The following is a 15140-nucleotide window of genomic DNA, read 5'->3' as shown; positions in this document are numbered from 1 at the left end:
GCCAGGCTATTTCTTCGAACTCCTAGCCATAGGCGTAGACTACGTGGGGGCATCGAGGCTCGTGCCCCCCCCCCTCCCTCCCTCCCTCCCCCCCCCCCCCCCCCCACGCGATAAGATAGAGAAACAATAATTAACCCTGTCCTCCGCACAGCTGACGATCCATGCTTGTGTCTGCCTTTCTTGAATCACCTCCCAGGAACCAAATAAATATCTTGGTGGGACAGATACCTTTCTGTTTAATACGATGCTGTGGCATCTTAGTACATTTTGCATTTGGTACATTACTTCGCGAAACGCGAGGCCAGCACGCCAAGCGCACCAGATTCCCGCGTCGTCTGCTCCTCGTGCTGCTAACAAGTACGGGCGCGTCTCGCCAGGGAGAGGAGTGGCACTGCGTATGCGTGGTGCGCTGCCCAACACGAGCGACACGCGCTTGGCGACCCCAAGATCCTAGTATGACGTCACGACTGGTTGGAGATTTTTTGGCTTTTCTCGCTAGTTACATTTTAGCCAGCCAAGCGCTGCCAAATTCTTTGAAGCGCTGATTGCGTGACGGTGCAGGTCACAAACCACTGTTGCGGCACACAACAGTGGTTTGAACTGAATGCCGCCATTTTGTTCCAGCGGAACGTGCTTTGTCATTTGTGTTTGTCTTTACTTGTAAAAGAAGTAGCAATGGACTTTAGGTTTACCCGGCGATAGCGGACGTGAAAACATGACCAGGGCCGTTACGATGCACTTTTTTGCTCTGCATGATTCTTGCCAGCGGACTGTAACGGGAACCTCTGTCACGCATAGAGTGAAACGAAAGAAAGAAGAGATGAACCCCCGTTTGCTTTTAGCATTTGATATTGGTTCTCAAGGTATATAGCGACGAAAATGAATCGGAGTAAACATTCGACTAGAAATCCCGAGACGGAGTAGAGCACGACAAACACAAAATCTCAAACACAGCTTAAATTTAATTTTAAAAAAAACAACCTTGCTTTGTATGTTTATACAGCCTTGATGTTGAAACGCCTCAACGGGTGACAGGTCGCTTAGCTGTGGATGACAAATTTAGCCAGTGCAGTACAACCGCCAACCTGGGTTTTTTAACGTGCATCCTGTAGTAGTGATTACACGAACTCATCCAGATCAAAACGTACGAAGGCGGTGGGGATTGAACCCACGTGCTTCTCAACGCAAGCTTTCACTCAACGCTCCGAGAGGAGAGGCGTTAGCTCACTCGGCCACCGATTCGCCCCTGAAATTCATTCGACAACGTAAACAACCTTTACAATAGAATTGAGAAGCAGTGACCTCCGTTAAACAACACAAAAAATAAAAAAAATAAAAAAAATCTATAACTGTTGACAACGGCAGTCCCCAGAAAAAAAAAAAGATCCCCAAAAGAAAGACGTTTTAAGGATCACTCAAAACGTACACTTTTCTGGCGAAAGCCGGAACTCTAGACAAGGAAGGACACAACGAACCAAACGACCATGAGCCTAACAAACAGCGAACTGAGCGAACTGATCCCGATAAAACTTGAACTCGGATAAATGCAACAAGACCTCCAAGGCCGTAACGAAACAATTGGCCTAACGCGCCAAGGCATCAAATTCGAAAGAACCTTCCCTGTCCTGTACCCAAGGTGAGGGATGGCTGTACGCCAAAGTGAGGCGACAGAGATCCTCCAAGGTAAGTTCGAATGCCCACTATACTCGCGTTTCCAACCGTTTTTGGCGCATGCTCGATTGTCCCCACCAGATTGGAGTGTCGGCTCACTGAGTTTAGGGATTACGTATCAAAACGTTCTCAGCTCGGCGGTGTTAATTAGGTGAAATTATCAACCAACTCTTCTTTCAATCATCTTCCTGCGGTCAGACCTATACTGGCCTGTTCAACTGACGACAGGTTACCTCAATCGACCTTGGATTATGGCAAACAAAAATAATAAGGCTGGGAACGCGAACAGGTGCCATGCAGCTGGTGCTACCGCAGCGCTGTATCTCAAATATATATCCTCCAACTTCCACCGGATAAGAAATGAATGTCGGTATAGCATAGCGACGTATTAGCAGAGTTGCGTAAGTCAATGTAGAAGGCAATACCTTCTTAGAAAGAAAATATCTATGCGATCAGATTAATAAAAAATGACTTTAGGAACAGGAAGAGGTAGTGCAAAACTTGTCATTATCAAGATTTCAATAGCGCTATGTTTGCGGTTACGGTACTTTTCTACTCGCATTACGAAGTTATTTCGACGTGTTTGTGATTACAAGATTACAGCTTGCACAGTGGAGTAAGCGCAAGTTTGCGTATAAGGCAATGTAACAGGTATGAGAGGCCCTGTTATCAGTCAGCTTAGTAAATTCGAAGTTCAGCGGACATGTGCTCTGCAAAAACGTTAATGTATTGATAACCCTTATATTTAATGAAAAATGCCGTTGAGGGCGACGCTGGGTCAACCTAAGTATATGGTAGAGCACTTCCCGTGCTTTCCCGTCTCGGAAAGTATGCAATCATCCCTCTGGTTCCTCCCACGTAAAACTCGCAAAAAAAAAGTTTAAGAAGTTAAGTTATTTATTTACAATACACTACATACCATCCCAGACCAAGGCAGTATAGGGCAATGACAGGGAATAATTATAATTTCCGTGGTGTGCCACTGACAGGATGGAAGAAACAAAAGTGCATGGTGTGCCACCGAACAAATCACAGACACTACTGCTAAATCCCCATACATAGCGAAACAGCGTGCGAGCAATCACCATGCTGACCCTATCGGCCATGAAACAATGCACTATGCCCAAAAAGGAAATGTACAGTTACACCACATGTTCTACATCAGTATCCGAACATCCGACTTTATTTTTGCATGACATATAACCAAATCTGAAAGGTACACAAATTTGTTTAAATCCTGCTCATCTGATAATGCTTCACGGTAATAAACAAAGACGCAAATGATGTAGTCACAAGTTCGACATGTTCGCTGCAATGCGCGCAAGAACGAAGACGTCAGATGCCGTCCTTCAGGCTCCTACAAGCGGTTGACAGGCCACCGCCAGAAGTCTTACTGGTGGAAACACGTTGAACTTGGCTTGACACAAACCATTTACCTGGAAAGTAGAGGGAAACAAATATATAAGTTAAAAATATACTTCGTTTAACCTTCAGTCTAGAGCCACTATATGAGCTACGCTTAGAGTATCGGCACTTCATTCCGCGATCTGTTGGTGGGCGCCGCCATCTTGATGCTTAGTGCAGAGCTGGCGCAACTGTCGATCGTCACAATTCAAAAATTTAACTTCCTCAGCTTTAGATACGGCGTTAGGAAGCTCAGGTGACATTGTTTTTGTCTGTCGCGAACTGTATTAACATTTCCAGAAGACGGAAGAGTTCTTCCTGCGATTTCAGATAAGCTTCAGATAAGTGGCAACCATGATTGTAAGCCCGAAGAAGGCTGAAGTGTCGTTGCTCTGAAGCGTAGCTTTTTTAGTGGCTTCACTTAGTCCAGACACGACGCCACGAGCTGGTGGGAGTAATCAGACGGCGTCAAAAACGCACCATCATGCACAGTGTTCATCATTTTTTGTATTCGTGTTCCATCATCGCTGAACAAGTCATAAACAGAAATATTACCCACTGACTCGTGCTTTTGACGCGGCCTGATTGGTCAGATTAGCTCGTAGCGTCGGCTCTGTCCATGGACTTAAGCTCAAACGAAGCATACGTTATTTTTGGTCAACGAATATGCACACCGAAAAGCTACTCCCAAAACACTCAGTAAAGATTTGTTTGAAGTGAATTCGTTAAAACCAACAAACCTCGATTTCATTTTTGCCGACATAGCAACGTTAGACTTTTGTTGATCAAAGCCATTCGTGAGCAAGCCGCTGGAAATTTTTTTTATCCCTTTTTTTCAGTATTCCTGCGATATGACTATTACCAGGACTTCAGTGTTTTCAAACAATGGCTCACATTTTGTTTGTTTTGTTTTTCTTGTAATACCCGAAACGCTGTTATTGGTTTTCGGCACTCACTTTTGCCCCTATCTGTACCGATAAACATGCCCGTACTCAAATTAAATGCAGTATATCAAATAAACTCCGCAAGGCATATATATCTTATCAGCGGCTGTGCCTATACTTTCCTAAGATAATGTAGCATCTTATTAAGGTATCGGAAGAAAACTATGATGTCAACAATTAATCAATTTATGAAGATATCATAAAAACAATGATAAGACCAATTCATCAATTTTATGTTATACTTATCAAGATATACTTATTACGATAAGAAAAGAAAATTATTACGAAGATAAAATGGTACATGAAATTATCGTCTATTGAGAAGGACCTTGCTCCTGCGCGCGTACCTTCTGTAACATAAATTTCGCATCACCGGTTTCTTTTGTTGTTTTACTCACCGGGAATAACACGTAGTAATGACTATTTTACTGTGTGGTGACGTTACGCACGTGCAAGCTATAGGTGGAACAAAGAACAACGTCTTGAATTAACAAAATCAAATACCAGGCATTGACAAGCGGCAGTCATCGAAGGCACAATGAGCAGACGCGAAATGGCCGCTTTTCTGCCTCACTCGGAGAGAATATTGACTCCCTGAAAAGATTTTCTCTTAAAGCGCGAGACACATGGACGGCAGAATCGTCCGATCCGACGTCCGATCCGACAGTCCGAACGCCGCTCCGAATTGCCGCACGCGACAGTTTGAGACACACGCTTCCGACCTTGCATGCGACACGACGATCCGTTCGGCTCCGCCCAGGAGATCCAAGCACCCCAGCGGAGGTCCGCGTTCACAGATCTCTGGTCCCAGATTGACGGTTTAGCTCACACGAGCAAACTTAGAAGCTCGTGCTCGTTAACGCGTGCATTCTTTGCCGGAGCCATCTTTCTCGAATGGGTCAGCGAAATCCACGCGTCCAGCTTCCCGTCACCCGTCCCGTTTTCTTGTTCGTCCCGCCAGACCCAGTACGTCATCATGACGTTTGTGCTAGCTGTGCTGTCATTGGCTGGACGCATCCGACAATCCGTTCGCCGTGCGAAACTATCTGGCGCGTTGGACGCACGTTGGGTCGCCGATCCGACGCCTGAAGCGACCAAATTTTTCGGACCAGGCAGTCGTATTGCCGGATCGGACGTTGGATCGGATGGATTTTTCGTGTATGTGTCTCGCGCTTGAAGCGACCAAATTTTTCGGATCAGGCAGTCGTACTGCCGGATCGGACGTCGGATCGGATGGATATTTCGCGCTGCCCTCCATGAGGCGTTTCTGCCACTTCGACTCACCGTAACTTGGCAAATGTAAAAGGCTACGGTACCAGTGAACCAAACAACGCGTCGGAGAAAGACACGTGAGTATAGTCCAGAGGCGGCCAGAGCGACTTGGGGTTATAGCCGCAGACAATATACAAAAGTTCAGACAGCCTCAGAAAAATAGAAGAAAAAAACAGGGGGGGGGGGGGGGGGGGTATTTTTAACAAGAAATGACATGGAGAAAACAGTTCTTTCCACAAGTATAATTGTCGATTACAACAAATTCCATCAGGCTGCAGAACGTTTCTTGAACCGCTAAACAAAGAAGAATGCGTTGTTCGCTAGCCGGCCAGTGACCCTGACGGTTGTTATGCCCATGCTGTTCTAAATTCTCTCTAGAACAATGCACGAAACAGGGTCACTGGACAGATCTACGCGTCAGCAAGTGGTCAAGCTGTAGGTATTGTGTTGTACAAGGCTGCCAAGTCTGTGAACTTTTTTCTTCTTTCTTTTTTAATTCTAGAACTTTTGTTTTGTTTTGGGGCAGAGGAGGAGGCACACTTGAACCCGCGAAGGGCTGCATGAGGCTCGCGAGCCGCAGTTTGGCCACCCCTGCTACGGTCTATCTCGCTCTAAACGCAGGGCTGTGGAAGCCATTGGCGGGAGAGAGGGAAAAGCCGCTTTTAAACAAAAATTGAGCGGCAGGCTATTCTCCGGGGTGGAGAAAAGCTACGTATGCTAGAAACAAAACAAGATCCAGAAAAGAGGGGAGTTCCTCCTCTCCTTCATCTCTAACTGCTTGGGAATCTACGGTAAGGTGTGTCACGTGCTTGTCCTCCGTCACAGTCATTATGACTCCGATAGCCCGCGATAGCATTGATAAAAAGTGTCCTTTGCCACGGCACGATTGACGGAGGCTCCGTGAGCGAATAACACACACGTACTCGTAGTACCACGTACACCGCAGAAAAGCGCGCTTGATCAGGCTTCTGCGGCTTGGTATAATTGTACATAAAATAATTGGAAAAGTTTTCATTTATAATACCTATTTTGACGAGCTTGATGGCACTGTAAGCACGCGGAATTCTACGGCTTTGGAAAATTGAATCAAGAAGACCATCCGAGATGTTCACTTGGCAGCGTTTACGCAACGCGCAACTAAAATCGGTCCGAAGTAGCTTGTAGACTTCAGCGTACGTCTATACTACTGCGTTTGGCGTACGTAAGAGCCAGCAACGCTATACTAAAACTGACTATTTTTCTCGAGTGTGCCGTAACGTTTGCTTTCTGGCAAGCTACCGTGAAACGAAGCGTGGCAGACAGGGAGAAAAAAAAAAAACTGGCGATCCCTTATTCGTGCTAACAGTTTCGCTCAGTGAACGTGTCTGTACCTTGTTACTGGTAGGACGACAGAGCTCCTTCGAGTAGACGGGTGTATCGGCCAGCTTGCAGCTGCTCCGGACTGTTGTGAATTCCACGACCGTGCCGAGTCCCATTGGGATTTCCTAAAGGCACACAGTAAGAAGATAAAAGCAATGGCGATGTCTCCTTCTCCAAGCGCCGAGCATTATTTCAGCTATTTACAGTCGCTGACAGGATTAGAACGGCAGGGAAGTCCCTTGGTTGTCCCGCGACTTGAGTGCCTCAAGCGTGCACACCAGCATGACGGAAGGCAGCGAACGCGCGCTGGAGACCGTGCACCGGCAAGAGACGCTCTGTCGTTTTCATACCATTTCCACACCATCAATCAGGAAAGACGCGTAATCGAAGCTTCGCGGAGCACTTTTCGCAGGCCGTACTTTGGAATACTATGGACAGTTCTCGGCATTCGTCAGGGATAAAGGTTATCGACATTTTTTAGCACATTGTTTTTGTTCCCAGGCCCTCTTGAGTGCGACGAAGCTATACTTCGTTTCAGCTTTGGTCCGAGCGCAGCCGATATTATGAGCGGAAGGGCCAATCAAACAGCGCAAAAAACGCAGCGTCATGGCATGCTCTCTGTGCCTGATAAGACTAGCCGGCGGAGGAGCGCGCAGAGACACGGCGAATATCGGCTCGTCCTATCAACTGAAGAGAGCACGCCTTGACGTTGTGCCTGTTTCGCTGTTTCATTGGCCCTTCGGCTCATAACATCGGCCGCGCTCGGACCGAAGCTGAAACGAAGTATAGAATTGCTTGAATTCGACAAAAGTGTGTCCAAGTCGATTGTGACCGACTGCGATCAGGAAGAAAGAGGTGAACTGGGTGTGCGTCATTGGTCGAATTCTGATCCGATAGTATCGCCATTAGTGTAAATTCGACTTTTAACACCATACTAATTTCTACAAGTCAGCAGCGCGACGTGCGATTTCCAGAAGTCAACACGTGTGTTCGTCACTTTGAGTAGCGAAAGAACGTAGAAAATGGCACTGGCCATATGCTCGTTATTGGAAAGGTTTATGATATTGTCCTACATTACTTATAATGCAGTGCAATAGGGAAAAACATATATATAAATGACAAAACATTATCACACGTTCCAAAAAACTAGAGTCACCTGTCCCTACCTGAGTGTATGTACATCATATCATGTCCAACTCCCAAAACAACACCGATACCTTGATTCTTGTTTTCTGAACCTGTTTCACAAACACTGTATCAAATCTTTTATCACGCTGTGTAGAACGTCGACATATGTATTATCGCGCTCAAGACAGCACGCACTTGCTATCTTATATGGCGTATTTGCGGTAATGCATGAGCTTAGATGGTGCAGTGCCAACTTACGAACAATTAAGAAGCTTGTTCAAATCTAGCAACACGAACACCGCACGTTTTCTTCCGGTGCATTACTTAACTTAAAAGGCAAATTAATTTACCTTGTTCGCCACCCGCGTGACGTTCAACACCGTGTTGTAGTAGTCGCCGCTGTAATAAGAGTAGTTTCCAAGTGCCGCGTGGGCAAACCAGCGGTACGTCTCACTTTTCAGCCACTCACTCGGCACATAAACACAATCCGGGGTTTCGGCGTCCGGTTCAGGCTCTCTGCAACCCTCGAAGAAATCTCTCCGTAGATCCAGGGCGGCCAGAACGGTCGCCGCCATAACGATGACTAATCCGTACATCCTCCTGACCCTTTGAATCGTCTTCAAGAGGGACGTCTCACCGTAGAAGATTCTGCTTTCGGCAAGCCAAAGACGCTGCTATCTTCCGGAGTGTCGACGCTATCATAGGCACTCCTATGAGGGGCGCTAACCTATGATGTCATAGAAACATTTTTGGCAAGGGTGTGGGCTTTTTGTGTACAATAGTCACGTGGTGCAGGCTACGGTCGCTTCCGGGATGAACGGGGACGTGTCCAATCACTTGTGCTTCCGCTCCCCGTCCTATATTAAACGGCGTCCTCTGGGCCTCTAAAGTTTAACACGTAGTTGGGGCTGTAGTTCACGTAGCGCACCGATTCGACTCTCACGACGACGACTTCGCGCGTTTGTCGCCAGCATCATATCGGCGCGTTCCACGAACTTTGGGCTCCAACTTTGTGTTTGATGAATTTAGGGCCCAAACTCGTCCAACACAAAGTTGCGGCCGAAGCTCACGGAGCGTGCCGATTGGACTATCACGACGATCACTTCGCGCTTCTGTCGCCGGGATCCAATCGGCACGCTTCCCGAACTTTCAGTTCCAACTTTGTCTTTGACGAGTTTATGGCCCCAGGACTTATGATGAGCGGCCGTCTGTGTGCTTTCACTATAACTGGAGTGTGGTAGCGAAAGAAGTAAATCATTTACGGTCTTTACGCGATCGGTGTCCTAATAATGGAGACTGCTCATGCGCTCTTATTCTCCTGTCAGGAAAGATTGATCGGATGCAATGCGCGGCCGATCAAGACGAGACGGGCTAATATCCGCTTAGTTACAGGAATAAGCCTATGTTTTGTTTCGTGCACACGTATTTAGGCCCTATTCGGGAGAGCGTTCAAAGCGGGCAATTTCGTTTGCCTCTAATGAAACATTGACAGCACAATGTACGAAGCATATGACACACACGAAGCCATGGAATGACAGTATTTCGAAAACACAACTTTGTGCGGGTCAGTTTATTAGTAGGCTACAAAGAACACAGTTTTGTTGTTGTCGTTTTTCTTAAATTACATTTTATTTAGTCAACCAAGTCTTTTTTTTTTTTTTAATAGAAGCTATTTTAGTCCACGAAGCTCAGCGGAAGGGTTCTTGAAGATTACGAAGCTAGAAGTACACAGTAAAACCTATAAGGTTCTTTATTCCAAAGGACCATGCACCTTTGTACTATATATATCACTCAACTAACATCTGCCTCTATAGCTTACAAACATGTCTGACTCTGCAGGTGAGTTTGGGAACTGGGCATGTGCACTAACCCGCTTTTCAAAGAGATCAGCGTGGCATCATAAATAAGAGTTGCAGTGCTATAAGAAACACGCGAAAAAAATTATAGCTGAGGCCCTAAGTAGGACACTTGGCAAAAAAAGTCGGCGAGAAATCCGGCACCCGTGATTGACCGGCGCCAAGGTCAAGCGCCTCGCCGACCTTTTCGTCAAGTGTCGAGATTAGAACCCCTGATCTCGTAGCTTCGCTATAAAACTTTCCGGCGTTCATCATGCAGACCAAAAATGCCGAGTCACTGGGCCATGGATGCATACGCGATGTCTAATATTCGGCAGAAGAGACCTATTGCGCATGCTCAAAACGCGTTTGACAGACCAATATACAAAAATGGCAGCTCGCAGAAAGCCATTATTGAAATGGTCTGCAAGCGAAGATGCGCGTGTTTTTCTTTTTTTTAGGGCATGAAATGTTTTTTTCATCGGATTCCCGCAATCCCAAAATTTTGTCCGTTCGTGCGTCCATCTTTGCATTTCCCTTTAAATTTCGCGGGAAATCGACTTTACGTGACTAAAACACCAAGTTAGTTTCCCCGCTACATTTAGCGGGGAAATTGATTACATGCTACCCGAGGACACGGGTCCTACAGACCATTTCAGTTTTCCCACTAAATCTGGTACGAAAATTTACGTCTGGTGACCTGTGTACCAATTCAGTTCCTCCGTTGAATTTGGCAAGGAAATTAATGTCACGTGGCCTGAGGTCACGAGAGCTATTCTATCAATTCATTTTCTCCCCTAAATTTGGCGGGAAAAAATGATTTCACGCGACCTGACGTAACGTGACCTCTATAGCAATTAATCGACGTCACATGATCTTTGTACGAAGTCAGTTTTTCTGCTAACTTTAGCTTCGAAATTAATGAAAATATAGGTTCTTCTTTACTTCCAAAAACGACTGTCTAATGTCTTCTAGACAGATTTCAACAATCACTCCTCAAATACTGGATTTCATGCGTTATAGAACTTTGGAGATATACGTTTATTTCTCTGCTCCGAACCAAAGTCATACACCGCACCTCAGTGAGGAAGGACGTCACATGACTGAAATAAAGTCCATCTACTGGTGTTATCGCTTGATTTAGGCATCCGCCTAGTAGTTCTCAATCCCGTCAGAATATTCTCATGCATAAAAGAGAAAACTGTAATCTTGTATTCTGATGGACTTCTTGAGGTATAACCAATAACGACATTCGTTCCGTGCTGCCAACGTCAAAGTGCGGGGACTCTCCGGGGCCCTGCAGACAACAGACGCCATAACAATGCTTTTCCAAGGCAACAAAAAACAAATTCAGGGACAAAAAAGGTTTGCGAAACTAATGACTCCTGTGCGATACTTCATCTCATGGCTCTAACACCTATACACCGCACAAAAACAGATCTGTTTAAAGTTGACATTTTTTGAGCGATCGGTGCACCTTGAATTAATAATTGGGGTTGTGTGGATATTTATAACAGCGTGTAGTTGGTCAGCCATTACAATGTCCACAATGTGCGCGATCGGCGCACATTGTGGACAGTGGTGACGGTGTTCTAAAAAAGCTACAAGAACGCTCTTTGCAATGAGCAAAGTCCTTTGAGCCTTAAAGGGCCTCTGACACGCCAAAAAAAATTCAGTGCCCGCCAGTGCCCTGTGACGTAACAGTGTACCGAAAGGTGTCGGGGCGGTCAGAAGGGACGCATTGACTTACGTCACTAAATTGTGTTCGCCGGAAGTCACGTGAGTGACACTCCTCGTGCTCCCCACGACCGTGCCTAACACTTTTTTTTGTCTTCTCCACGAGCGAGTGTAAAAAACGAAGTTTCAGTTCCACTAGCTTTTTGATCACTGCACCGTTTGTTAGTTTGCGCGCTGTAAAAGTTGAGGACGAAGAGTCGTTAGATCGACGTGATGAAGGTCAAAGATAAAGCGTTGCGAGTACAAGCCAGTGTTCGAGTGCATGCCATCAGTCCGATAGTACAGAGCCATACTGGGCAAAAAACAGGCTGTCGATTTTTGAAAATAAAAATTAGAACGCTCGCAGAAATTAGGATCTGTAGCATACGACACGCCCGATCGCATTGCTGAAGGTTCAGACACCGAGGTCGTCGAATTATCGGATACTCTCCAGGCTGAAGATGTTTCCCGTCTAGAGAATACGAACTGGTGAGTGTACCAAGTACGAGTAAACGTCGAGTATAAAGTACGTGTTTTGTTTAGAACATGAGCAGAATTTGTTTACTATGTTCACTGACTCCTCTTCTTCTGCCGTTACAGCAACATTAAACGATGGAAAGCAAATAAAGAAACCTTGTATGCTTGGATTGCTCTCGCAGGTGCGGAGAATAACAAAACTATGAAAACGATATTACGCGCCGTCGCGGTAAGCACGAGGAGTGATACAACTAACGTAACTTGCGGCGATGCCTCCCTTCTGATCGCCCCGACCTCTTGCGGTACACTGTTACGTTACAGTGCACTGGCGGGAACTTTGAATTGGCTTCGTATTTTTATTTTTTATAAAATATCTACGCAACTCTAAAGTGAAACAATTCTTTGGTGATATCCTGATACATCATTTTAATGCCTAGCATGAAAAAAAAAATTTGGAGCGTGTCAGAGGCCCTTTAATGGCACGCTATATTCCTCGTAATCTCCGTTTTAGCTACACCGAAGTGGGCACGTCTCTAAATGGTGCTTCTTCCCAATTCGCGGAACTAAGAACCCCAAGCATGTTGTCGTCAATGACGCTTTGAGCTCATCACTCGTACATCCCCTCAGCGCCCCCTAGGTAGCCCGGATGAGCAGCATCGTCTGCGGCATCGTCTGTTCCATCGCCTGCTTCAGTGGTCCTGCTTAGAACGAGCTCACAGGCTGCTAAGACCGGCAATCTTGATGGTGCGGAATGCATGTTGCGAATGAACTGTGGAAGCTCGCTATCAGCTCGCGCTCTGCAGTTGCGGCCGCAGGTGACCGATACTCTCGTCATGCTTCGGCCTGTTTGCCGCTAAGGGCGGGTCGGGGATCTACGAATCGTCATGTGCAGGCCTTGTCTTTTACCGTATTTACTCGAGTAATAGTCGCACTGTTTATGAAGAAAACCTGAGGGTTCGCTTTTCCGCGGAGCACGCAGATTGCCAATCACCGCGATCGAAAACATGATTCCAGCTGTTTACAGGACAGAGATAACGTCTTCGCGCGAAGATATCATCTGTGAAGATTGCGTTTGTATGGAGAATCATGTTCTCGATCTGATTATTCCCTAAGTTATTTATGCGCAACGCAATGATTGGCAGTATATGTGTTCCATGGAAAAGTAGACGCAAGGGCATTGTTCATAAATAGTGCGGCTATTAATCTAGTAAATACGGTAGATGGTATTGTATAAGCCCCCCTTCCTGTCAGATACGTGCTCCTTATTTTAGTATCTCACATTTGTAACTATTAGCGGCGGGGTGCTTTGGTGGCGCCCTCGTTTGGTTGCTTTTCGTGACGTCATTACCTCGTGAATAACAAGTTCGATGGTGTTTGTATTGGGCATGGTGGACTCCTGAAATCATAGCGCTCTATGATTTTAGCCCCCCCGGGCCATGATCCTTACCGAGCATACCGAGACTCTTTTCACGTGCCATGTACCAGTTTCTAGTAGTGACATGTAAACAAATTAACGCCCACGTTGCCTTTATTGACAAAATACATGGGAAATGGAATCCCAGCGTGCTTTCGTTAGCTTCAGTCTCCAGTTCTGGCGAGAAGGTAACGCGGCATCAGTTTTACATCCGCTTGGTCTGCTTCCTTAGCAGCCTGCCATCTTGCGATGTCCCACCAGAAAAAGAAAAGGAAGAAGATAAACAAAACAACCGGAAGTTCATATAGAGGGCGCCTACACCATCCGGAGCTGTTCAAAAGTAGCGACTCCCACGGAGTCGCTACTAAAGATTTCAGAGTTGCGCTCGCCGGCGCGTGCACCGTGGTACCGGTGATGAACACACGGCTACGCTCGCACGGCGATTGACATTGACGCACAGCGACGGAAACATGGCGATATACATATGCTGTAAAATGTGTCCCCAAAAAATTGCGCAGAAAAGCACCCCCTCCCCCGCACCCCCCTCCCCCTCCCCCCCCCGGGAAAACGGAAAGTCTAAGCTGCTGCCCCTAGCCACGCTTAATATGAAGCACAAACGTTCCGATGACTTGCGGCTGCAGCAGACGTAAGCTTTTGGAACGTGGCGTAACGTCAAAGAACGGGGCGGGGTTAACCAGCCTTAAGGTGCAACCCCACCGTGCATGACGTTTTGGTGCTTTTGTGACGGCTTATAACTTTCGTTTTATGTATCTTACAATTATAAAGTTAATGTCAAATTAAAGAGCTGTTTTTCGGCGATCCTTTAATGTCTCGAAATTAAGAATATTTTTGGTTGTTAGTTAGTTATTTATCTTTTAATAGACCACAGTCTCTAATGTTGAAAAAAATATTTCTCGAGTTATAACGTCCCATTGTCCACGATATTTTACGTAAGGGTTTGGTTTCATGTAATAAGTTAAAAAAGTAAACAACGAACTAAACAGATAATTTATATTTTAAAATAAAAAATAAAGCTTAAAATGACATTATTTTATGGCGCTATAAAAACGGAATCACTTCAACTAATCAAAATAACGAGACATTAAATTGTGAAGCATCCTTCGATATTAAATTTTCCAGAACTTCCATATTGATATACTACACGTTAAAAATGTTATAAGACCTCAAACTTTTCCCATTCAGTTACGGAAAATTGTAGTTTCTTAATATAAAATACAGATGGCGACACGTGTTCAAGAACAGCTTGATGTGCGTCTTCCGTCGTGTGCCGCTTGGAACGCCACGTGAAAGACAAAAAAAGTGCCAGATGTCAGGGTGTCAGATGCCTGGATGCCCGCAGTGAGCGAGCCAGAGATGTCAGAAACACAAGCGCGAGGCTGCGGGTGCACCACCGCTACTTTTGCGCGCGTTATATTGTGCGTCGGTACACATTCCCGACGCGATCCAAATGAAATGGGCGCCATGAAATTCATTCTGCCATTTCAGATCCCGCCACGTATGCGAAAACATTTTAATGTTTTTATCACTTAGAAACACCATTTTCGCAATCAAACTATGCTTGTCGGAATGGACTGACTATGCTTTGTTTCAAAAACCACCTCGGTGGTTCTTAAAGGGGTACTTCGGCGATTTCTTCACGGTCCCCGATTTGCTTGAAATTTTGCTAAACTCGCCACACAACATCGCTAAAATAGTTTCCCAAATATTAGGTCAAAATAATGTTTTTTTTTCATAAAGTTATTGAATTTACAATTTTGGTCCTCATCGTGTTTTTCAATCTGAAAGTCTCTACTGGCAACAACGAAAAAGTAACGTCAGTGGAAGGCAGGGGTCCAGTCTTTGGACTGTAGAATTTGTTCCCGACTGATTACAAGCAGTTTCATGGTGTCAAATGAACGC

At 45.7% G+C, this 15140-nt stretch overlaps 1 protein-coding gene across 1 annotated transcript; it reads right to left on the bottom strand.

Moving 5' to 3' along the window:
• Nucleotides 1-2919: 2919 nt before the first annotated feature.
• Nucleotides 2920-9603, bottom strand: LOC120849253. The gene is made up of 4 exons (XM_040221444.3): nt 9598-9603; nt 8129-8395; nt 6662-6775; nt 2920-3107 (listed from the first exon to the last, which is right to left on the bottom strand). The coding sequence occupies exons 1-4, from the start codon at nt 9601-9603 to the stop codon at nt 3021-3023; spliced, it is 474 nt and encodes a 157-aa protein (XP_040077378.1). The 3' UTR covers nt 2920-3020.
• Between the last annotated feature and the right edge of the window lie 5537 nt (nt 9604-15140).

Source organism: Ixodes scapularis, unplaced genomic scaffold (genome assembly GCF_016920785.2).
Source record: "Ixodes scapularis isolate PalLabHiFi unplaced genomic scaffold, ASM1692078v2 PGA_scaffold10__122_contigs__length_95168666, whole genome shotgun sequence".
Classification (NCBI taxonomy): Eukaryota; Metazoa; Arthropoda; class Arachnida; order Ixodida; family Ixodidae; genus Ixodes; species Ixodes scapularis.
This window is presented reverse-complemented; position numbering and strand designations above follow the sequence as displayed.

Bases quoted from the DNA above. Each gene is read 5' to 3' on its own strand.
- LOC120849253 (XM_040221444.3), bottom strand. The intron at 6,776-8,128 runs GTAAATTAATTT...GTGTGCCTTTAG, and splicing joins TCACGCGGGTGGCGAACAAG to GAAATCCCAATGGGACTCGG. The intron at 3,108-6,661 runs GTACAGACACGT...TCTACTTTCCAG, and splicing joins GTCGTCCTACCAGTAACAAG to GTAAATGGTTTGTGTCAAGC.